At 33.9% G+C, this 16,538-nt stretch overlaps 2 protein-coding genes across 46 annotated transcripts in view; both read left to right on the forward strand.

Annotated features, from left to right (window-relative positions):
• The window catches only part of clmna (calmin a), a 60,925-nt gene extending 48,384 nt beyond the window's left edge, over window positions 1-12,541 (forward strand). For 2 of the 7 annotated variants that reach the window (XR_012393295.1, XR_012393298.1), the window contains exons 10-14: window positions 1,322-1,485; window positions 1,824-1,902; window positions 3,146-3,204; window positions 8,926-10,446; window positions 10,602-12,541. Coding sequence is in view for 2 of the 7 variants with exons in the window: in XM_002665160.7 (XP_002665206.2) it covers window positions 1,322-1,485; window positions 1,824-1,902; window positions 3,146-3,204; window positions 8,926-9,079 (456 nt within the window). In the remaining 5 variants the exon portion in view is untranslated. Of the gene's footprint in view, window positions 1-1,321; window positions 1,486-1,823; window positions 1,903-3,145; window positions 3,205-8,925 lie in introns of all 7 variants that reach the window. The other 5 variants (XR_012393296.1, XR_012393299.1, XM_002665160.7 and 2 more) reach the window with 3 other exon arrangements.
• Window positions 12,542-14,846: 2,305 nt separating this feature from the next.
• si:ch73-204p21.2 overlaps window positions 14,847-16,538 on the forward strand; it is a 38,230-nt gene continuing 36,538 nt past the window's right edge. For 25 of the 39 annotated variants that reach the window (XM_073928337.1, XM_073928354.1, XM_073928345.1 and 22 more), the window contains exon 1: window positions 15,117-15,207. The gene's annotated coding sequence lies outside the window, so the exon portion shown is untranslated. Of the gene's footprint in view, window positions 14,954-15,116; window positions 15,208-16,538 lie in introns of those variants that run through there. The other 14 variants (XM_073928341.1, XM_073928359.1, XM_073928338.1 and 11 more) reach the window with 1 other exon arrangement.

Raw genomic sequence — 16,538 nt, forward strand, 5'->3', positions numbered from 1 at the left:
TCGATCAGTTAGACAAGTTGAAGGTCGAAGCCAGGGGTGTCCAAACTCGGTCCTGGAGGGCCGGTGTCCTGCTGAGTTTAGCTCCAACTTGCTGCAACACACCCACCAGGAAGTTTCTAGTATATTTAGTAAGAGCTTGATTAGCTGGTTCAGGTGTGTTTGATTAGGGTTGGAGCTAAACTCTCCAGGACACCAGCCCTCCAGGAACAAGTTTGGACACCCCTGGTCTAAGCCAAGTTTGGTGGTTGTGTTTCTTAAAAGCTCTCAGAGGAGATACAGGGTTCCTATGCTTTTTGAAAGTAATTAACTTGAATTTCAGACAATTTAAGGCCTGGATAGTACTTAAAAACAAACATAGGTCATTGAAAGTGCTTGAATTTAAAGTTTATGGTGTTATTTCAACAACTGTACTGAGAAACTGCTTTAAGAAATTCTTAATTTACTTCTACTAGAACTATGTCAAACAATGCATTTTATCTATATTTCAGTAGCCACATTTGAAAATTACCATTATTGAATTCAACTAGTTGTAAGATGACTGTTTAAAACGGTCTCTATTGGTGAAAATGACACATTCAAAACATCATCATTATTATGACATTTTAATTCAAATATTAAACACAAGCGAAAGGGTTTTCATATGCTGGGGATGTGAATTATGGCGCTCGATTTAAAATTATTAGGGATTTTAAAAGTTTTTGAAAGTCTTTGAATTTGGTGTCCATAAAAAAGTGGGAATCCTGGAGATAATTTTAGAAATTATGTCTTAGAAGAAGCTTAAAGTGGATTTCAGAATGTTGGCTTTGTGTTAATTAGGCCACGTAACACGAGTTTGTTTATGCAGTAGTATCTGTACATCACTCTGGGTAATCTCTAGAACGTCTTTTAGAGCGTGAAAAAATCTAAGATTATAGTTTTGACAAAATCCTAATAAAAGTGATCCCAACAGATGCATTTGAACATGTAAAGGTTAAAAGCAGTGGTAAATGCTAATGAATTACAGCGGACTATTTGTGATTGAAAATGTTTAATAATATTAAGTAAAAATAATGTAAAGTTCAAATTAATAACTTTTATTTGAATTAAAAATCTGTGGTGCCATCAATTGTTTCAATTTAATGGCTCCTTGCAGGGTAAAAAGTATACATTGGGCTTACTTTGGTATTTTAGTATACATTGGACTTAATTTGCACTTGGGATACAAGAATGGTCATTACAGTGATACTATTACCCTAGTTCATAAGATCTTGTGCCTGTAATATGCATATTAAACATCAGTCCTGCATTATTGATTTACTCCATTCTAAATGTGTCAATCCAGGGCAGAGCAGGATCTTTGCTACTCCAGGAGCAAAGCCCGTTTGACAGGCACCCGGGAGAATGGGGTGCGGTGGAGCCCGATTCACCAGCTGAGCATTGTGAGCTCATTAAGACAGATGACGACTTGATCGGCGCTGGTGCCAGAGAAAACACTGGAGCTCTGAGGTACAGCTCTATTAATGGAGTCTGCTACAGATACACAGTATGAGCCACAGGGGGGAGCGTTGTTTTTTCTGGAGGACGTGACCTCATAAGATCCAGTTCAGTTGCTTAAAATGTATCTAATGCTTTGTTTTGAAAACTTTGGAGCACAGGTCATATCTTTTTCAGATACGTGTTGCAAAATTTTTTTTGTTATGTTGTGTTCATGTTATGCTGATTTAAGTTATGAAAGATTTTTTGGCCAGGATTCAGTCTGTCATGAATACAGTGAATTTGGTTGTAAGGTTCAGTGAGGCATAATTTCATTGGCTTTATCAATTTTGTCATTTTTTATTTAAAAGGGAAGGAACTGTGACGGATGCAAGCCCACTTTTGACTACTATACATTTGAGAAAGATCGATGACTCCAGTGAATTAAAGGTTTGTTATTGCAAATTGTTTATGGAGAAGTACTAACTTTGTCTATGGAAAGGATTATTGTAAAGACCAGTGAATGGGATCTTTTGACTAGAAACCACATAACAGTTAAAAAGAACAGTCAAGAAGGCCTTAGCAATCACATAGCAATACCAAAAGATCAGTAAAATGTAACAATCTGGAACTGTTTCTTGATGTGCAACTCTGGGTTTCTGCAGGGTCTTAAAAAGTCTTAATATATCTTAAATTCCAAAATCTAAATTTAGGCCTTAAAAAGTGTTATATTTACTGAAATATAGTCTTAAATCTTTTTTAAACAAGTCTTAATTTTTCTTTGTTCATGTATTGCTACCCAATCTGACCAAAACCCATACAATCACCAACAATCCCACCCCAATAAAACTTTTAACTTTTTATTTAAAAAGCTAATTTTTTACTGTATCATAATGGTTTAATTATTTTCGTTACAATAACATTTGTTTAAAAGTGCTCTACATATTTAATGCTGAGGACACTGACCTGGACAGATTGCTGTGCATACATCTAGTTTATTAGTTTTTTAAAACTTTTAAAACATTTACACTGTTACGCTGTATTTATATTATTCTTATAAAGACATACTGTATCTAACATATACATTTTTTAAAAATAATTAATACATCATTGTTATTAAATGAATTGTGTTATAAATCAATTTTTGAGAGGGCAAATAAAAATCTTTTCAATCTGTGCCATTTGAAAAACTCCTTAGCGTTTAGCCCTGTGTGAGTCTAAAATTTCATTCATAATGATCTTAAAAATGTCTTTAAAAGTCTTAAATTTAACTTGGTAAAACCTGCAGAAACCCTGCAACTAAATCTTTTTGTACTGTTTTTGATATAAAAGTAATATCTTATACTCTACTGTTCGAAAGTTGGCATCAATTTTAGACCTTTAAGTTATTAAAAAGGCAACAAAGACCTTTATAATGATACAAAAGATCTCGGATTTTTCAAAACAAATGCAGTTCTTTTAAACTTTATTTATTTACCAAAGAAATTTGAAAAAAGTATTATGTGACATGTATCATGTATCATGTAAAAATGCAACTTGCATCACAATGAATGAATGACATTTAAAATAGAATGAAATTAGAAAGTAAGAATCTAACTGTTCTTAATTATAATAATTGTTTGCATGGTTAACATTGCTCAGGATTGACAGCATTATTCTTTGTTTTCACCAATATGTTGTTTCCTTTTACTAGGGACAAAATGGGAAGACTTTAGACGGCATCAAAGTGGATGCTACTATAATCAACAAAAGGTAATTGAAACCACTTAATCATGCTTAATATTTCTTAGATCTATTCTGAGATTTTGGTGGACATTTAGCATGTTTACATGTGAACCAATATGCTGATAATTCACAAAAATCAGCTTATTGAAATAATCTGTTGTCCAATTTTATATGAATACTAATAAAACAACAATAAAAGTAAATTGCATTCACAAGCCTTTTATAAATCAGTTTATTTCCCAGTATTGATGTCAGAATGTAACTATTTGCATATTTAAGTAACATATGCAGATATTTCCTTTGTTGCTGTATGCCAAATGTCATTTTAAATGGATAGTTCTTCCAAAAACGAAATTTCATCAGCATTTCATTTTCACAAACCTCTTCTTTCTTCTGTGGAACGAAAAAAAGACTTTTTGAAGAAAGCAGGAAACCTCTAACCCCTAGATCTCAAACTTAATTCCTGGAGGGCCGCAGCTCTGCACAGGTTTGCTCCAACCCTATCAAACACAGCTGATCCAAATAATCGAGGTCTTCAAAAGAGTCACAAACACTTTCATTAGTCGGATCAGCTGTGTTTGATAGGGTTGGAGCAAAACTGCAGAGCTGCGGCCCTCCAGGACTTGAGTTTGAGACCTATGCTCTAACCATTGACTTTCATAGAATATGTTTTTCCTTCCATGGAAGTCAATTGTTACCAGTTTTCAGCTCTCTTCAGAATATCTTCTTTTGTGTTCAACATAAAAAAAGAAACTAATAAAGGTTTGAAACTGCTTCAGGGTAAGTAGTTAGCGAGCTAATTATAATGTTTGGTGCATGCATCCATTTAAATAAATCAACTCATATTATTCACTCAAGATGCAGCATTGATGTAGAAGTTCACAAGAGCGGTCTAAATTTTAACTTTAAGCTCCAAGCTTAAATTGTTTGCGCTCTCTCCAAATTGACATGCAAACTAAACTAAAAATAGAAGTAAATTGCATTCACAAACCTTTTTTTAATAAATCAGTTTATTTTTTAGTAGTGATGTCAGAATGCCGAACCACACCACATGACAACCTCTAAACCAGAGATGCCCAAAGTTGGCCCATTGTAAGCTTTGATTTGGCCCACCATCCCTTCTGACAGAAGAGTGAGAATGATGGAGAGTGTTAGGGCGAATGCCTTTAACACGGAGATCGTCATTTGTAGTTTGAGGTAACTTTTTTTTACGTAACCTCTTTTGTTTTATTGCTGAGCTTCAAAAAAACGCAAACTGAAATGAAAATACTGTCACTTGATGGATAGAGGACATCGCAGAAGACATCGGTAAGCAAATCAAGGCAAAAAATACTGTGATTCTGTTATAAATTAGACTGCATAATGACCTTATTCAGTAAAAACTAAACAATGTTAAAAAATACTGTATTAGTTAATATAAGCACTGGTTTAGTCATTTTTAAATATTATTAAATAAATTCCAAAATTATATATGGCAACTATATTTACATTCGGCTCACTACTCTTAATCAAGTTTGGTTTTGGGCCCTTCATAAGAAAAACTTTGGGCACCCCTGCTCTAAATATTATGCGATTGTGAATAGGGCTGCACGATCAATCGTTAAAAGATTGCGATCTCACGATCTTAATCCACCTTTTCTACGATTCAGCCAATTTTATTTTCAAGGTCAGGAGAGAAGCTTAAAGGCGGGCGCAAAAGTCGTCTCATTGTTTTACATGCGCAGCTCAGCAACATGGGCACCTCCAAATAGTGTAAAAAGTGTCACATGCTGTATTTATAAGGTATAATCCACCCAAAAATGTAATTTTTGTCTTAATATAATGATGTATGTGCGGCTGCAAAATCACGCATGAGCTGAAGCACTGATTGTTTACCTCAGAAGCCCATGGCGTGCCCGCCATGTCTACTTTAGTGAACAGAACCTGCATAGGCTGTGAATAACCGGTAATGAAGTTGTAAATAACGTTCAGTTTGTTGCACAGAGTGATCGTTTGGGAGTATGATTGGCATGTGTGTTTTTTTTCTCAGTGACAGCAGCCATGACATGAACGCATGCGTCAGTGAAAGTAAATCCGGCGTGCACATCATTTAAATGATCATATCACATTTTACAGTTATGATTACGACAAGCATTTGATACTCTACTGTTTTGCATGTTGTGCATGAAAATAAATGTTTACTGGGTCAATATAACTACTCTTGCCTATATAATATTGAATATAATGCAAGAAGGAATCTGATAATGACAGATGTCTTGGTTTAGCATTGAAAAAAATGGTCTAAAAATGTTGTCAATGACAAATGACAAGCATATGTCTTAAACACAAGAATTCAGCTACAGAATTATGAATAATTATATTCTGATGTTGTCACTTTGATGTGAATTAACAACCAGAACAAATTTGAAGTCTGTTACATAGCCCTAATATTATTAGTGCTGTTTTACCACATGTTTGAGAAGAACAATAATAATAGCTTACTCATATTAACCTTTATTTTACATCTACAGAATTGTAAGAAAATCGTGATCCTGATTTTAAGCAAAACAATCGTAATTCTCATTTTAGTTGTGCAGCCCTAATTGTGAGTGTTCCTCACACAGGTTAGTGGGCTTGACAAACCCCTTGTGGAAAACACATTCTTTCATCTCTCTGACACTTTCACTAACACTTGCATAAGTTTTTTCACATTTGTGCTGGACACTTTTTTTTACAATCACTTCATATCTCTAAAAAACGTTAAAGAAATTCACTCAAAACATTAAAATGACTCATTTACTCTCCCATGTGTGAATTCAAACTTTTGTGAGTTGCTTTATTCTGTTACACACAAAAGAAGATATTTTGAAGTATGCTGGTTGCCATTGTCATCCATATTATTATTATTTTTATTATTTTATTTGATATTATCATTCAATATTATCATTCAATTCAATGGGTGTCAGCAAGAAGTGTTCAACAGAAGGAAGAAACCCATAAGTTTAAAAGAATAAATGATGAGGTAACTTCATTTCTGGGTGACTGTCCCTTTAAGCAGTTCATAAACTTTACTCTAAGAAAGGAAAATGAGTTAACATGTTTACATCACCATGAACAAAAATGTGATTAGAAAACAAAATGTTCTAATGCTAGATATTTTGAATCTGTGGTATGGTTTAGTGCACTTATTCTCTTGCTAGTCTTAATTTCCATCCTTAACTCATACAATATAGCAATTGCAGTGTTTGGTTTGGATCCAAAATGACTAAGAGCACTGGAAGCCATAAAAAAGAAACCTGCTCTGGCAAGCACTTCCATCCCTGTTTTGTTGCACATTGTGCATCATATCCACTAAACGAGACTGTTGCTTTTGTTCAGACTGGGTGTTTTCCATGTACCTGTGATAGGAGTGTGTTTGGAGGTGTGCCACGGCTTATGTTTACACCCCTAGGCTATTTTTAATTCTCAAATGTATGCTTTGTGCTTTCAATGACAGTCCTGCGGTGATGTAATTGTGCAAATCGTTTGCAACAACAACGGGGATCTAGAAAAGGTTGGGAGCGTGTTGTGTTGAGACACTCATCCATGCATGCCTGAAACATATTTGCACAGAGATGCACTTTAATTTTAGATGACAAGATGCTTTCTTGAGTTCTGTTTAATTTTCATTACTCCATGAAGTATTTTGAGTAGCGTTTGTCTTCCTTGTTGACACTGAAAGCATGGTGTAAGATGATTCTTTGATAATTTGGGTATGTTTTGTTTTTCTTGGAAAAGACGAAGTACATTTTAAATGTGTTTATGATACATATAATGTTACTCGTTAGTTTTTATGCTTGGTAAGACTGCATTTATTTATTTAAAACACAACAAAACAATAATCTTTTTTTATTTTTTGATAATTGTTTATTATTTTCAAATTGATCGGTGATAGCAAAGCTAAAATTTCAGTCACATTATCGTGCAGAAATCATTATACTAAGCTGGTTTTTGTTCTGATCAATTTAATACATTCTCTCTGAATAAATTTATTAATGTATTTCAACTTTTATGAGGAGGACTATGTAAAATAAATGAAGCTAACAGACACAAGCCGGTCCTGATTCAGAGGCTGCAGAAGAAACTCATTGAATGCTGCTAATCATTTGATTTCTTATGTGTTTATTTATCTTAACAAAGTTTTCATAATTCAAATAATGAAAAATATATTAATTATTTTCTGTCATGACAACTCTCGGAGAGATTTAGTATGGTAAAAATTATGTGAATGATAATGTTGATGTGTTTGGTCTTGGCATAATAGATCTGCTACGCTGCTGCTGCTTTGAATCGATCTTTCTTTTTACTACATCCAATAAGCTCGTAGTAGATGAAACAAACCACACCCACTTAATATTCTGTTTCTCTAGGAACGGCTTCACAATATGAACAAACAAACAAAACAAAAAAAACGCTTTCGAACTTTAAAATAAGACTTTACTTATTTTATTTTTGTTTATGTGTATACTTTTTTCTCTTTTCCATTTGTAATTCTCGACTAAGAAATAATTTTTTGAAATATTATGGCAGAGCAAGTACAGAGACTTGCTATTGCCAGCAGTGTTGGGCAGTAGCATCGCTACAAGTAGTGACACTACTAACTTAGCTACATTTTTCAGTAGCATTGCTACTTTCTAAATCAAATAACTTTTCAGTAGCAAAGCAATTTTTTGTGAAGTAGCACAGTAGCATCCACACAAGCTGCATTTACCCATTGTGGATCAGTAAGTGGCGGCACCAACATTCACGGAACTGGAAGGCCATTATCTAGCCGATGAAGGTAAATTAAGAATGACAAGAATGACGTTTTCTTCCTGTTTTACGATGGTCGACAACAAACCTTTGGTGCATTACAGCCACCTCTAGTTTGGTCGATGACGTCGCCAATCAATCATTAGGCTGACACAAGAAATTTGCTTGATGGAAAGATAACTGAGGGAGATGGGTTATTTCTGAAGCAGGATTTCTCGTGACCATACCTCGAGAAGTACATTAAGTTATTGTTAAGATGCAATAACTTTGAATCTGATGCTGTGCTCAAAAATATTTTAGTAATTTATAGTAAGTAATATAATGTTTTTTAACTTTACAATTTTAAAGTACTCATTTAGACTCATTAAAGTACATTTATTTGTTGTGGTACTTTATTATTATTATTATTATTATTATTATTATTATTATTATTTTTATATAGTTTACTGTAGTAAAGGCTAAAGTATACTATAGTAATTACTATTAGTTCATGATAGTTACTAATGATACTCCATAACGTAGAGTAATTCCTTAATGAAGAGTTGAAAAATATATACAATATAATGCTTATTCCTAAATATTTCTCTTTACTATAAATTACTAAATGTGTAACTGCTGGTTTGGTTGGATTTTTTGTTTTAGCTGTCATATACTATTAATGTTTCTGTTTGGTACAGCATACTATTTGCAATAAATAATTTACTTGAACAATTCTGCCTCATATGTTTCAATGACAGTTTCATTGATCACTGAGATATGATTGACTTTTCTATGATTCACAACTTCCTTGCGGTCGCCAATTTTAAACCCACTGTAAATGAACAAAAAAGGATTGTTTAAAAAAGTTTAATAGCACTTTTGTACAAAACCTTCACATTTTACAATGGTTCTGCCTTCGGAGGATGAAACCTCTAAATTGGGACGCAGCTACAGTGCGAGTAAACTTAATATGCCATTGTCTGTTTTGTTTCTTTACAGCTCAGAGAGAAAGAGTCCAGAAAGCACATCTGAAGCCTTGTCTGACCTTGTGTTCATCCTCTTGGCTGCGTGGCTCTTCGTTTACTGCCTTCTTGTCCTGCCTCAGATTGATTCAAGGACGCTTCCTAAACTCCTCTTCAACATGGACGAATGATTGCAATATTAACCAACAAGAAAATTCACTCTCACGCTCTCATACATCTGCTTCATGATAGAAAAGAGCAGTTCACCTGAAAATGAAAGGGCAGGCATTGTTTTAAAGATTTCAGTGTAAGATGAGGGTGAGTAAATGTTGACAGAATTAAGTTTAGTCCATTGTCCATTAAAAGAATATTATAATTATCATTATTTTAATTGCAGTTCTAACTTTTCCTTTTAATTCATTTTCCCACTTATAATTACGATTTTTTTAAATCTGAAGAAAAAATTTAGAACTTTAAGATTCTAGGAAAAAATGTGTAAGATATGGACTTATATTGAAAAAAAAGTCAAAATAATTTTTTTTCACACACACACAAACATACAAAAATGAAAGATAAAAAGCTACAAATGAAAGATATAAACTTTTGAATTTTAATGTAAATAATAAAAATAAAGTACACTAAATTCTGAGAGAAACGTCAGAATAAACTCAATGTTGAGATATAAAAAAGATTTCTGAGAAAAAAAATTGGACACTAAGAATTATATACTAATTTGCAATTTTTCTTCATTGCAGTAAAGTTGGTTTTATATCCGCACATTCAGACATTCTTCTTTATAATATAATTTCAGAAAAGTATTATTTGCCTATTGTAAATAGGGAAATCATATTAGCAGCTAATGAATATTAAAGTACAACATTGTTCACAGTCAATTTTATAATGTTGTTTTAAAGTCATACTAAAGGGGGTCCAACACCAGATGTGCCGCTCGGCGACGCGCCATGAATTTCAGAATTCTAAGCATAGGTTTCTATCAGGGTATGCACACCGGTGCCACAAGTCGGTGGCGGCTTGGGACACTGTTCATATTTCTGCCGCGTCACAGAGCGCTATCTCATTAGTTTAATTTGAAATTTAACATGCGAATGTGTACGTCTGGTGTGCGATACTTTCAACAGTCATGTGCGCGCCGGGGCACATCCAGTGTGCGACCTGCTCAAGGCTGCATCCGTAATCGCCTACTACTCAGTAGGTACTGCATTTGAATTTAAATGTACTACTCGACCGTTAGAAAAGTACGTTCTATACCGTATGAATGCGAGTAGTATGAATGTAACTTGGACTTCCTTTGTCTGGCTTTTTGTCATGTTCACGTGACCTACACACATCAGTTGCGTCGCTTCAGTCCGATACATAAATTCTCTCATGGGGCATCATGGGATAGCATAGCATGTATCTATTGCTGCATCTCAATTTGCATACTATCCATCCTAAATAGTATTCAAAAATAGAATTAGTATGTCCCAAACTGTAAAATGTTGAAAAGAATATGCCAAAGGTTCCCCGATGGTTTACAATTTCCGGTAAAAACCCATAGGTCTCAAACTCAATTCCAGGAGGGCTGCAGCTCTGCATAGATTTGCTCCAACCCTAATCAAACACAGCTGATTTTGTAGTGTCTAGTAGTCTTAAACATGTTGTTGATTAGTTGGATCAGCTGCTTTTGATCAAGGTTGGAGCAAAACTGTGCAGAGCTGCAGCCCTCCAGAAATCTAAGACCTATGCTCTAACCACTAATATTGCCCACAATACATTGCACGTCGGACGTGAATTTGATTTGAACTACAAACTCGGGTAAGAAAAAAAAATGTAAACAAACTACAAACATGGCGGATGCACAAGATTAAGCGTCAAGTAGAGAAGCTTTGGTAAAGTTGTTTAAAGGACTGTTAATCAATATCTAGGTAGGTAATGAGGATGATGTGTCGGGATGATTGCCGAGGCATAGATACGCATCATAATGATCTGTTATTAAGGAAGTAGTATGTCCCAAAGCTTGCATAATCTTCTGTCACACACTCAAAAGTATATAATTTTCCTTTACAAAAAAGGACATACTTTTAGGGCATAGTATACATGTGTAAATTTGAATGCAGCAACTGTTTTAGAGTACTATATAGTATTGAAGTATGCGATTTCAGATGCAGCCTTAAAGTATATATAGTTTCAGACTGATTATTAAAATTAGCATGGTAAACAATATGGGGACAGTTAAAATGAACGAATGTGCGAATATAAAACCAACTTTACCTCATTTTTTTCCTCACTTGCAAATAAGGAAGTCATAGTTCACTTACATTTCTTCGGCTTAGTCCCTGCTTTTACCAGGAGTTGCCACTGTGAAATGAACTGCCAGGAAGTCAGAATTGTGAGATGAAAGCAAATTTGCAATATATATATTCGTTTTTTCTTTTTCTAATGATGGAAACATGCTTTCAATACCAGGACTCAATGTAAACTTTTAGGGAAAATTGTCCATGTTAATCAGCTTTGTTGCCTTTTGTATTTCAGTTCACATCTGCACACAATGAAAGTGTTTTTTTTCCATTTGGTTGGAGGGTTTTTGCAGTCAGATAACATTTATTCTGGGTAATATTCTTATGCTTTAGATGCACATGCAGCACAACTACACAACTGATTATTTATGATGCTTTTGAAGAACATGCTTTTTGGCCTTTTATGTTGTTGTTAATATGTTAATTGAAGAATTTGTATAAAATGAGTGCTTTTCCGGTATGCTTTACAGCTGTTAGGCTACGAGTTTTTGAATGTATCTTTTTAAAAGTGACCACATTAGATAGGCTCCTTTATTTTGTGCATTATATTGTAAAAATGAAGGTGTTTTAGCACAAATACATGCTTAGATTATGTTCCACTAACATTTTGCCAGGGTATTATGGTATATATATGTAAAAGAAAATCCATTATAGGGCTTTCTAAGATAAGGGACACTTTTGATGGTGTCAACAGCACTTTTATAAAACAAGAACTGCCAAAGATTTAGTTTGAGATGTAATCTATACCCAACATAGTCAACAAATTATGAATTATTATTTTAATAATAAATCCTGCACTCACAGTATGTATTTTATGCATTTTACAAAATGCAAAAAAAGCACATTAAAGACTTCAACATGTTTATTGGTCATTTTACACATTTATAAATACATTATATTGACTGAATTTGTAATATTTTGGACACTGAAGTTGTTAATGGTGGATGTATGGGTCTCGGGACTGATATGAATCCCTAAACTGAAGGACTGAGCCTGTAGGGCTTGTAATGTGTTGTAAAAAGTTTTTTTTTTTCTCCTTCTTATACTTTTCTAAATTTTAAGCTGAAATGTACACCTCAACAAAACAACACAATGCCAGTCGCATGATCATTAATTAAAGTAAACTCTGGACAAAAGCAGATTGTTAATGCATCCTGAGCAATTTATAAGCCTACAAAATACGTCCAAAACTGCAAACAAGCCAAACTTACTGCATGAGAATGTGTATGAGGAATAACTTGTCTTTAACAAGATTTTTAAAAGTCACCAAGTGAAACTATGTCCTGCTTTTGTAATGAAAATTGTTCATTTTCGTGTTAAAATGCACTAGAGTGCAATAAATGATATATCCTTTTATGCCTGTTGTGTGATTTATAGCATCTTGATCATTATTTTAATCAGCAGCAATAAAGAAATGATCATTATTACTTGAAAATGATGATGTGGCATTTGACAAAGGTTTTCTTTTTTCCCAAATTCAAAATAAGACTTGTCATTTAGAGCAGGGGTTCTCAAAATAAGACTTGTCATTTAGAGCAGGGGTTCTCAAACTTTTGAGCCTGTGACACCTAAAATACAATTTCAGTGACCAGCGACGCCCACTATCCTCTGAGGTGGTTTTAAACATACAGTTGAAGTTATTAGACCCCCTTTAATTTTTTTTTTTCTTTTTTTAAATATTTCCCAAATTATGTTTTAACAGAGCAAGGACATTTTCACAGTATGTCTGATAATATTTTTTTTTTCTGGAGAAAGTTCTTCTGGAGTAATTGTTTTATTTCAGCTAGAATAGAAGCAGTTTTTAATTTTTAAAACCATTTTAGGGTCAAAATTATAAGCCCCTTTAAGCAAATTTGTTTCGATAGTCCACAAAACAAACCATCCTCATACAATAACTTGCCTAATTACCCTATCCTGCCTAGTTAACTTAATTAACCTAGTTAAGCCTTTAAATGTCACATAAAGCTGTATAGAAGTGTCTTGAAACAAATTAGTTAAATATTATTTACAGTCATCATGGCAAAAATAAAAAATGTGGGCTAATAATTCGGACTTCAACTGAACAAGTTTTGCACACAATGGTGCACACACACAATTAGGCCTATATAAACACAAGCATATTTACAACACAATATGCTAAAAAAAAGTGCAAAAATCTAAAAATCATATTTTTACTTTTTTGTTTATTATTCATTGGTTTAATTTAATATTAACCTAATCTAATGAGACTGGTGGGCACAATGTTTACTGCAAGGTTTAATTTTGGAGACAGTCACATGAAGATCATCCTCTATCTTCAGTTGTGTATGATTTTTTAAATCTTTTAAAAAAAAACTTTTATTTTTAAAGTACGTTAGTTCCGTAAAGGTGTCAAAGTTGCTGCAACTGACGCTACCTGCTAAAAAAAATCAAGCTTAAACCAGCCTAGGCTGGTTGGCTGGTTTTAGCTGGTCGACCAGGCTGGTGTTAGAGGGGTTTTGGCCACTTCCCGGCTGGTTTCAAGCCATTTCCAGCCTGGTCTTAGCTGCTCAGGCTGGAAAATGACCAGCCAAATCCAGCTAAAACCAGCTTGACCAACCTGTTTTAAGCTGGACATAGCTGGTTTTGGCTAGGCTGCTCAAGCTGGTTTTAGCTGTATTTAGCTGGTCATAGCTGACCAGCTAAGACCAGGCTGGAAATGGCTGGAAACTAGCCTGGAAGTGGCCAAAACCCCTCTAAAACCAGCCTAGTTGACCAGCTAAAACCAGCAAACCAGCCTAGGCTGGTTTACGCTGGATTTTTCAGCAGAATATATATTCAATGTTACAAATAATATTATTAATATTGAAAGGCTGATAGCTTTTTATTGCATAGTGTTTTTTATGTAACTAGTAAATACTATTTTAATCTTGTGTAGGTTATGTAAAAAATGTGGTAATTCTAATAGTTTATTTGATTTTTTTTAATCACTTGGCGACCCCTTCACATTGTCCTGCAACGCCCCATGGGGCCCCGACCCCAACTATGGAAATCACTAATTTAGAGCATGTTTTGCATTATTAAAAGTATATTTTAGACAATTTAATACCAATGTTTTAATATCCAGCATATGTTTTACACAGGGGGTGCCCTTCCAGCTGCAACTCATCAATATAGGAAACATACACAATAATTCACAAATATACACTGCGGACAATTTAGCTTAGCCAATTCCCCTATACCATGTTTTTGGACTGTGTGGGAAACAGGAGCAGGAGGAAACCCACGCGAACACGGGGAAAACATGCAAACTCCACACAGAAATGCCAACTGACCCGCCGAGTCTCAAAGCAGCGACCTTGCTGTGAGACTGCCCATGTTTTAACTTAAATAGTTAAAATCAATATTTTGTGGAATAACATTAATTTTCAGTGACAAAAAATGAAACGTTTGTTATTCTGGTCAATAATGAAACAAATCAAAACCGTAGACTAGCTCTTAAAATGGATTACATGTCATGAGGTTACCTGTTGTTTTACTAAATCTTGTGAAATTATAAATATTTAAGCATCATTAGGAATGGCCAGTTTTATATAAATAATGTATTTGCCATAAAATATTTAAAAACCACTTTTGCTTTTGCTCCATTCACCAGACAAACCGAAAATCTTCACGTATTTGCCTGTAGCGCCACTTGCTGGTCAGTGTGTTTATAATATATCGTCGAGTTAAGACTATTTGGGGCTGTTGACACACCTCAGAGTAAATATAGCTGTTAATAAACATAAAACACTCCTGGCTGAGCAAAGGGTATTATAATTTACGTACTTTGTTTTGTTTAAACCATTGTACGGTGAGATTGTGACATTTTCATGTCTCGGTTAACGTAGTGGATTTACTGACCGTCAAACAGAATCTGGACAGGTGAACTAATTAACGTCAGCCCAAATTTAGCTTTCGCTCTGTTGTCTTCAAACTGCGATACCATCGTGTCATCTGATGCGGTTTTGCTCGGATGATCCCACCAAATGTTGTTTAAACTCCCTTTAATCCAACAAAATCTGGTAAGTGCTGCGAATTTCAATCCCCCGAGGTTCACTGGTTGCGTGTGACACTTTCCAGGAATAGGCCATCATTTGTTGTCCAATTTAGAGCTTTTTTAAGCAGTAAGTTAGAAGAACGAATATCGTGTTTCTGAATGATTGGATGTGTTGGGTTAACTGTTATCTAACACAAAACTAACCCAGCATGACAAATGGTTAGTTTTAAACTGAGTTTTCCTCAGTTTATGAGTACTTGTCTTGTAAATGACATTTATATTAATTTCATTTAATTGTAGTAAAACTGTTAATATGCATAACCAAAAAATTGGATTGTTTAAAATTTATTTAAAACCCTTGTCAAAAAAATCCTGTTGGAATTTCAGTTAATCTTGTAGGATTTGTAAAAGTTTTATTGAACATTTCACTTTGTCCTATATGATTTAAATCCTTTTGGACATTATTACTTAATTCATTTGAATTTCCACTTTTTTTCCTATGGAATCTGGTTTGGTTTTCAAAATCTCATTAGAACTTGTGTTTTAATGGAATTTCACCTCATACTGTTTTTATTGTACTAATTAGGGATTTTTAATCAATATTTTCTATACTTAACTTTCTATACTTCAGTATTTTAACTTATTTTTGTGTTGGCTAATGGTGAAAGAATGACATATCTTGTTTTGTCAGGTTTGATTTATATTCACAATAATCACTACTTCTAATTAGGCATGGGCCGGTATAAGATTCTGAAGGTACGATAATCTTGAATAAAAATATAGTTTGACGTTGTGATTACTGCTCTAAGATTTATTCTTCTGAAATATCTGGGTAAAAATCTAAAACTTTTCCCCCCAATGAACACAATATATTTTATATTAAGAAACATTTAAAATATTTCGTAACAGTAAACCTCAATCTAATAATTCAAATGAATTATTGACTTCTGCTGTCTTCATTATTTTCAAAAACACAGAGTTCATTGCAATATAAAAGGGCATCTTTGCAAATCTTTTCTGCTGGAGATACTGTTGTCCTAAAAAATACAAAAGAAAAAAGTAAAAAAAAAAAAATGTACACACCTTAGGAACGGTATAGCAGAATTTTTTGGCAGTTTTAAAACCTTGAAATTTCCAAACCGTGGCATACCTTGAAAATAGTTATTGTCCCATGCCTACTTCTAATCATAAATGAACCGAAAATTAAATCATAGAATGGTGGGGCCCCAGGCAAGATAACAAAAATTTGGTTACCTTGGTGTGATAGTTTGGTTTAATTAGTTAACTATTATACAAAACATTCTGAATGTGGCATAATATTTACCTTGCATATTGCACGAGACTCTGTGATCATAT

The sequence above is a fragment of the Danio rerio genome, chromosome 17 (genome assembly GCF_049306965.1).
Source record: "Danio rerio strain Tuebingen ecotype United States chromosome 17, GRCz12tu, whole genome shotgun sequence".
Classification (NCBI taxonomy): Eukaryota; Metazoa; Chordata; class Actinopteri; order Cypriniformes; family Danionidae; genus Danio; species Danio rerio.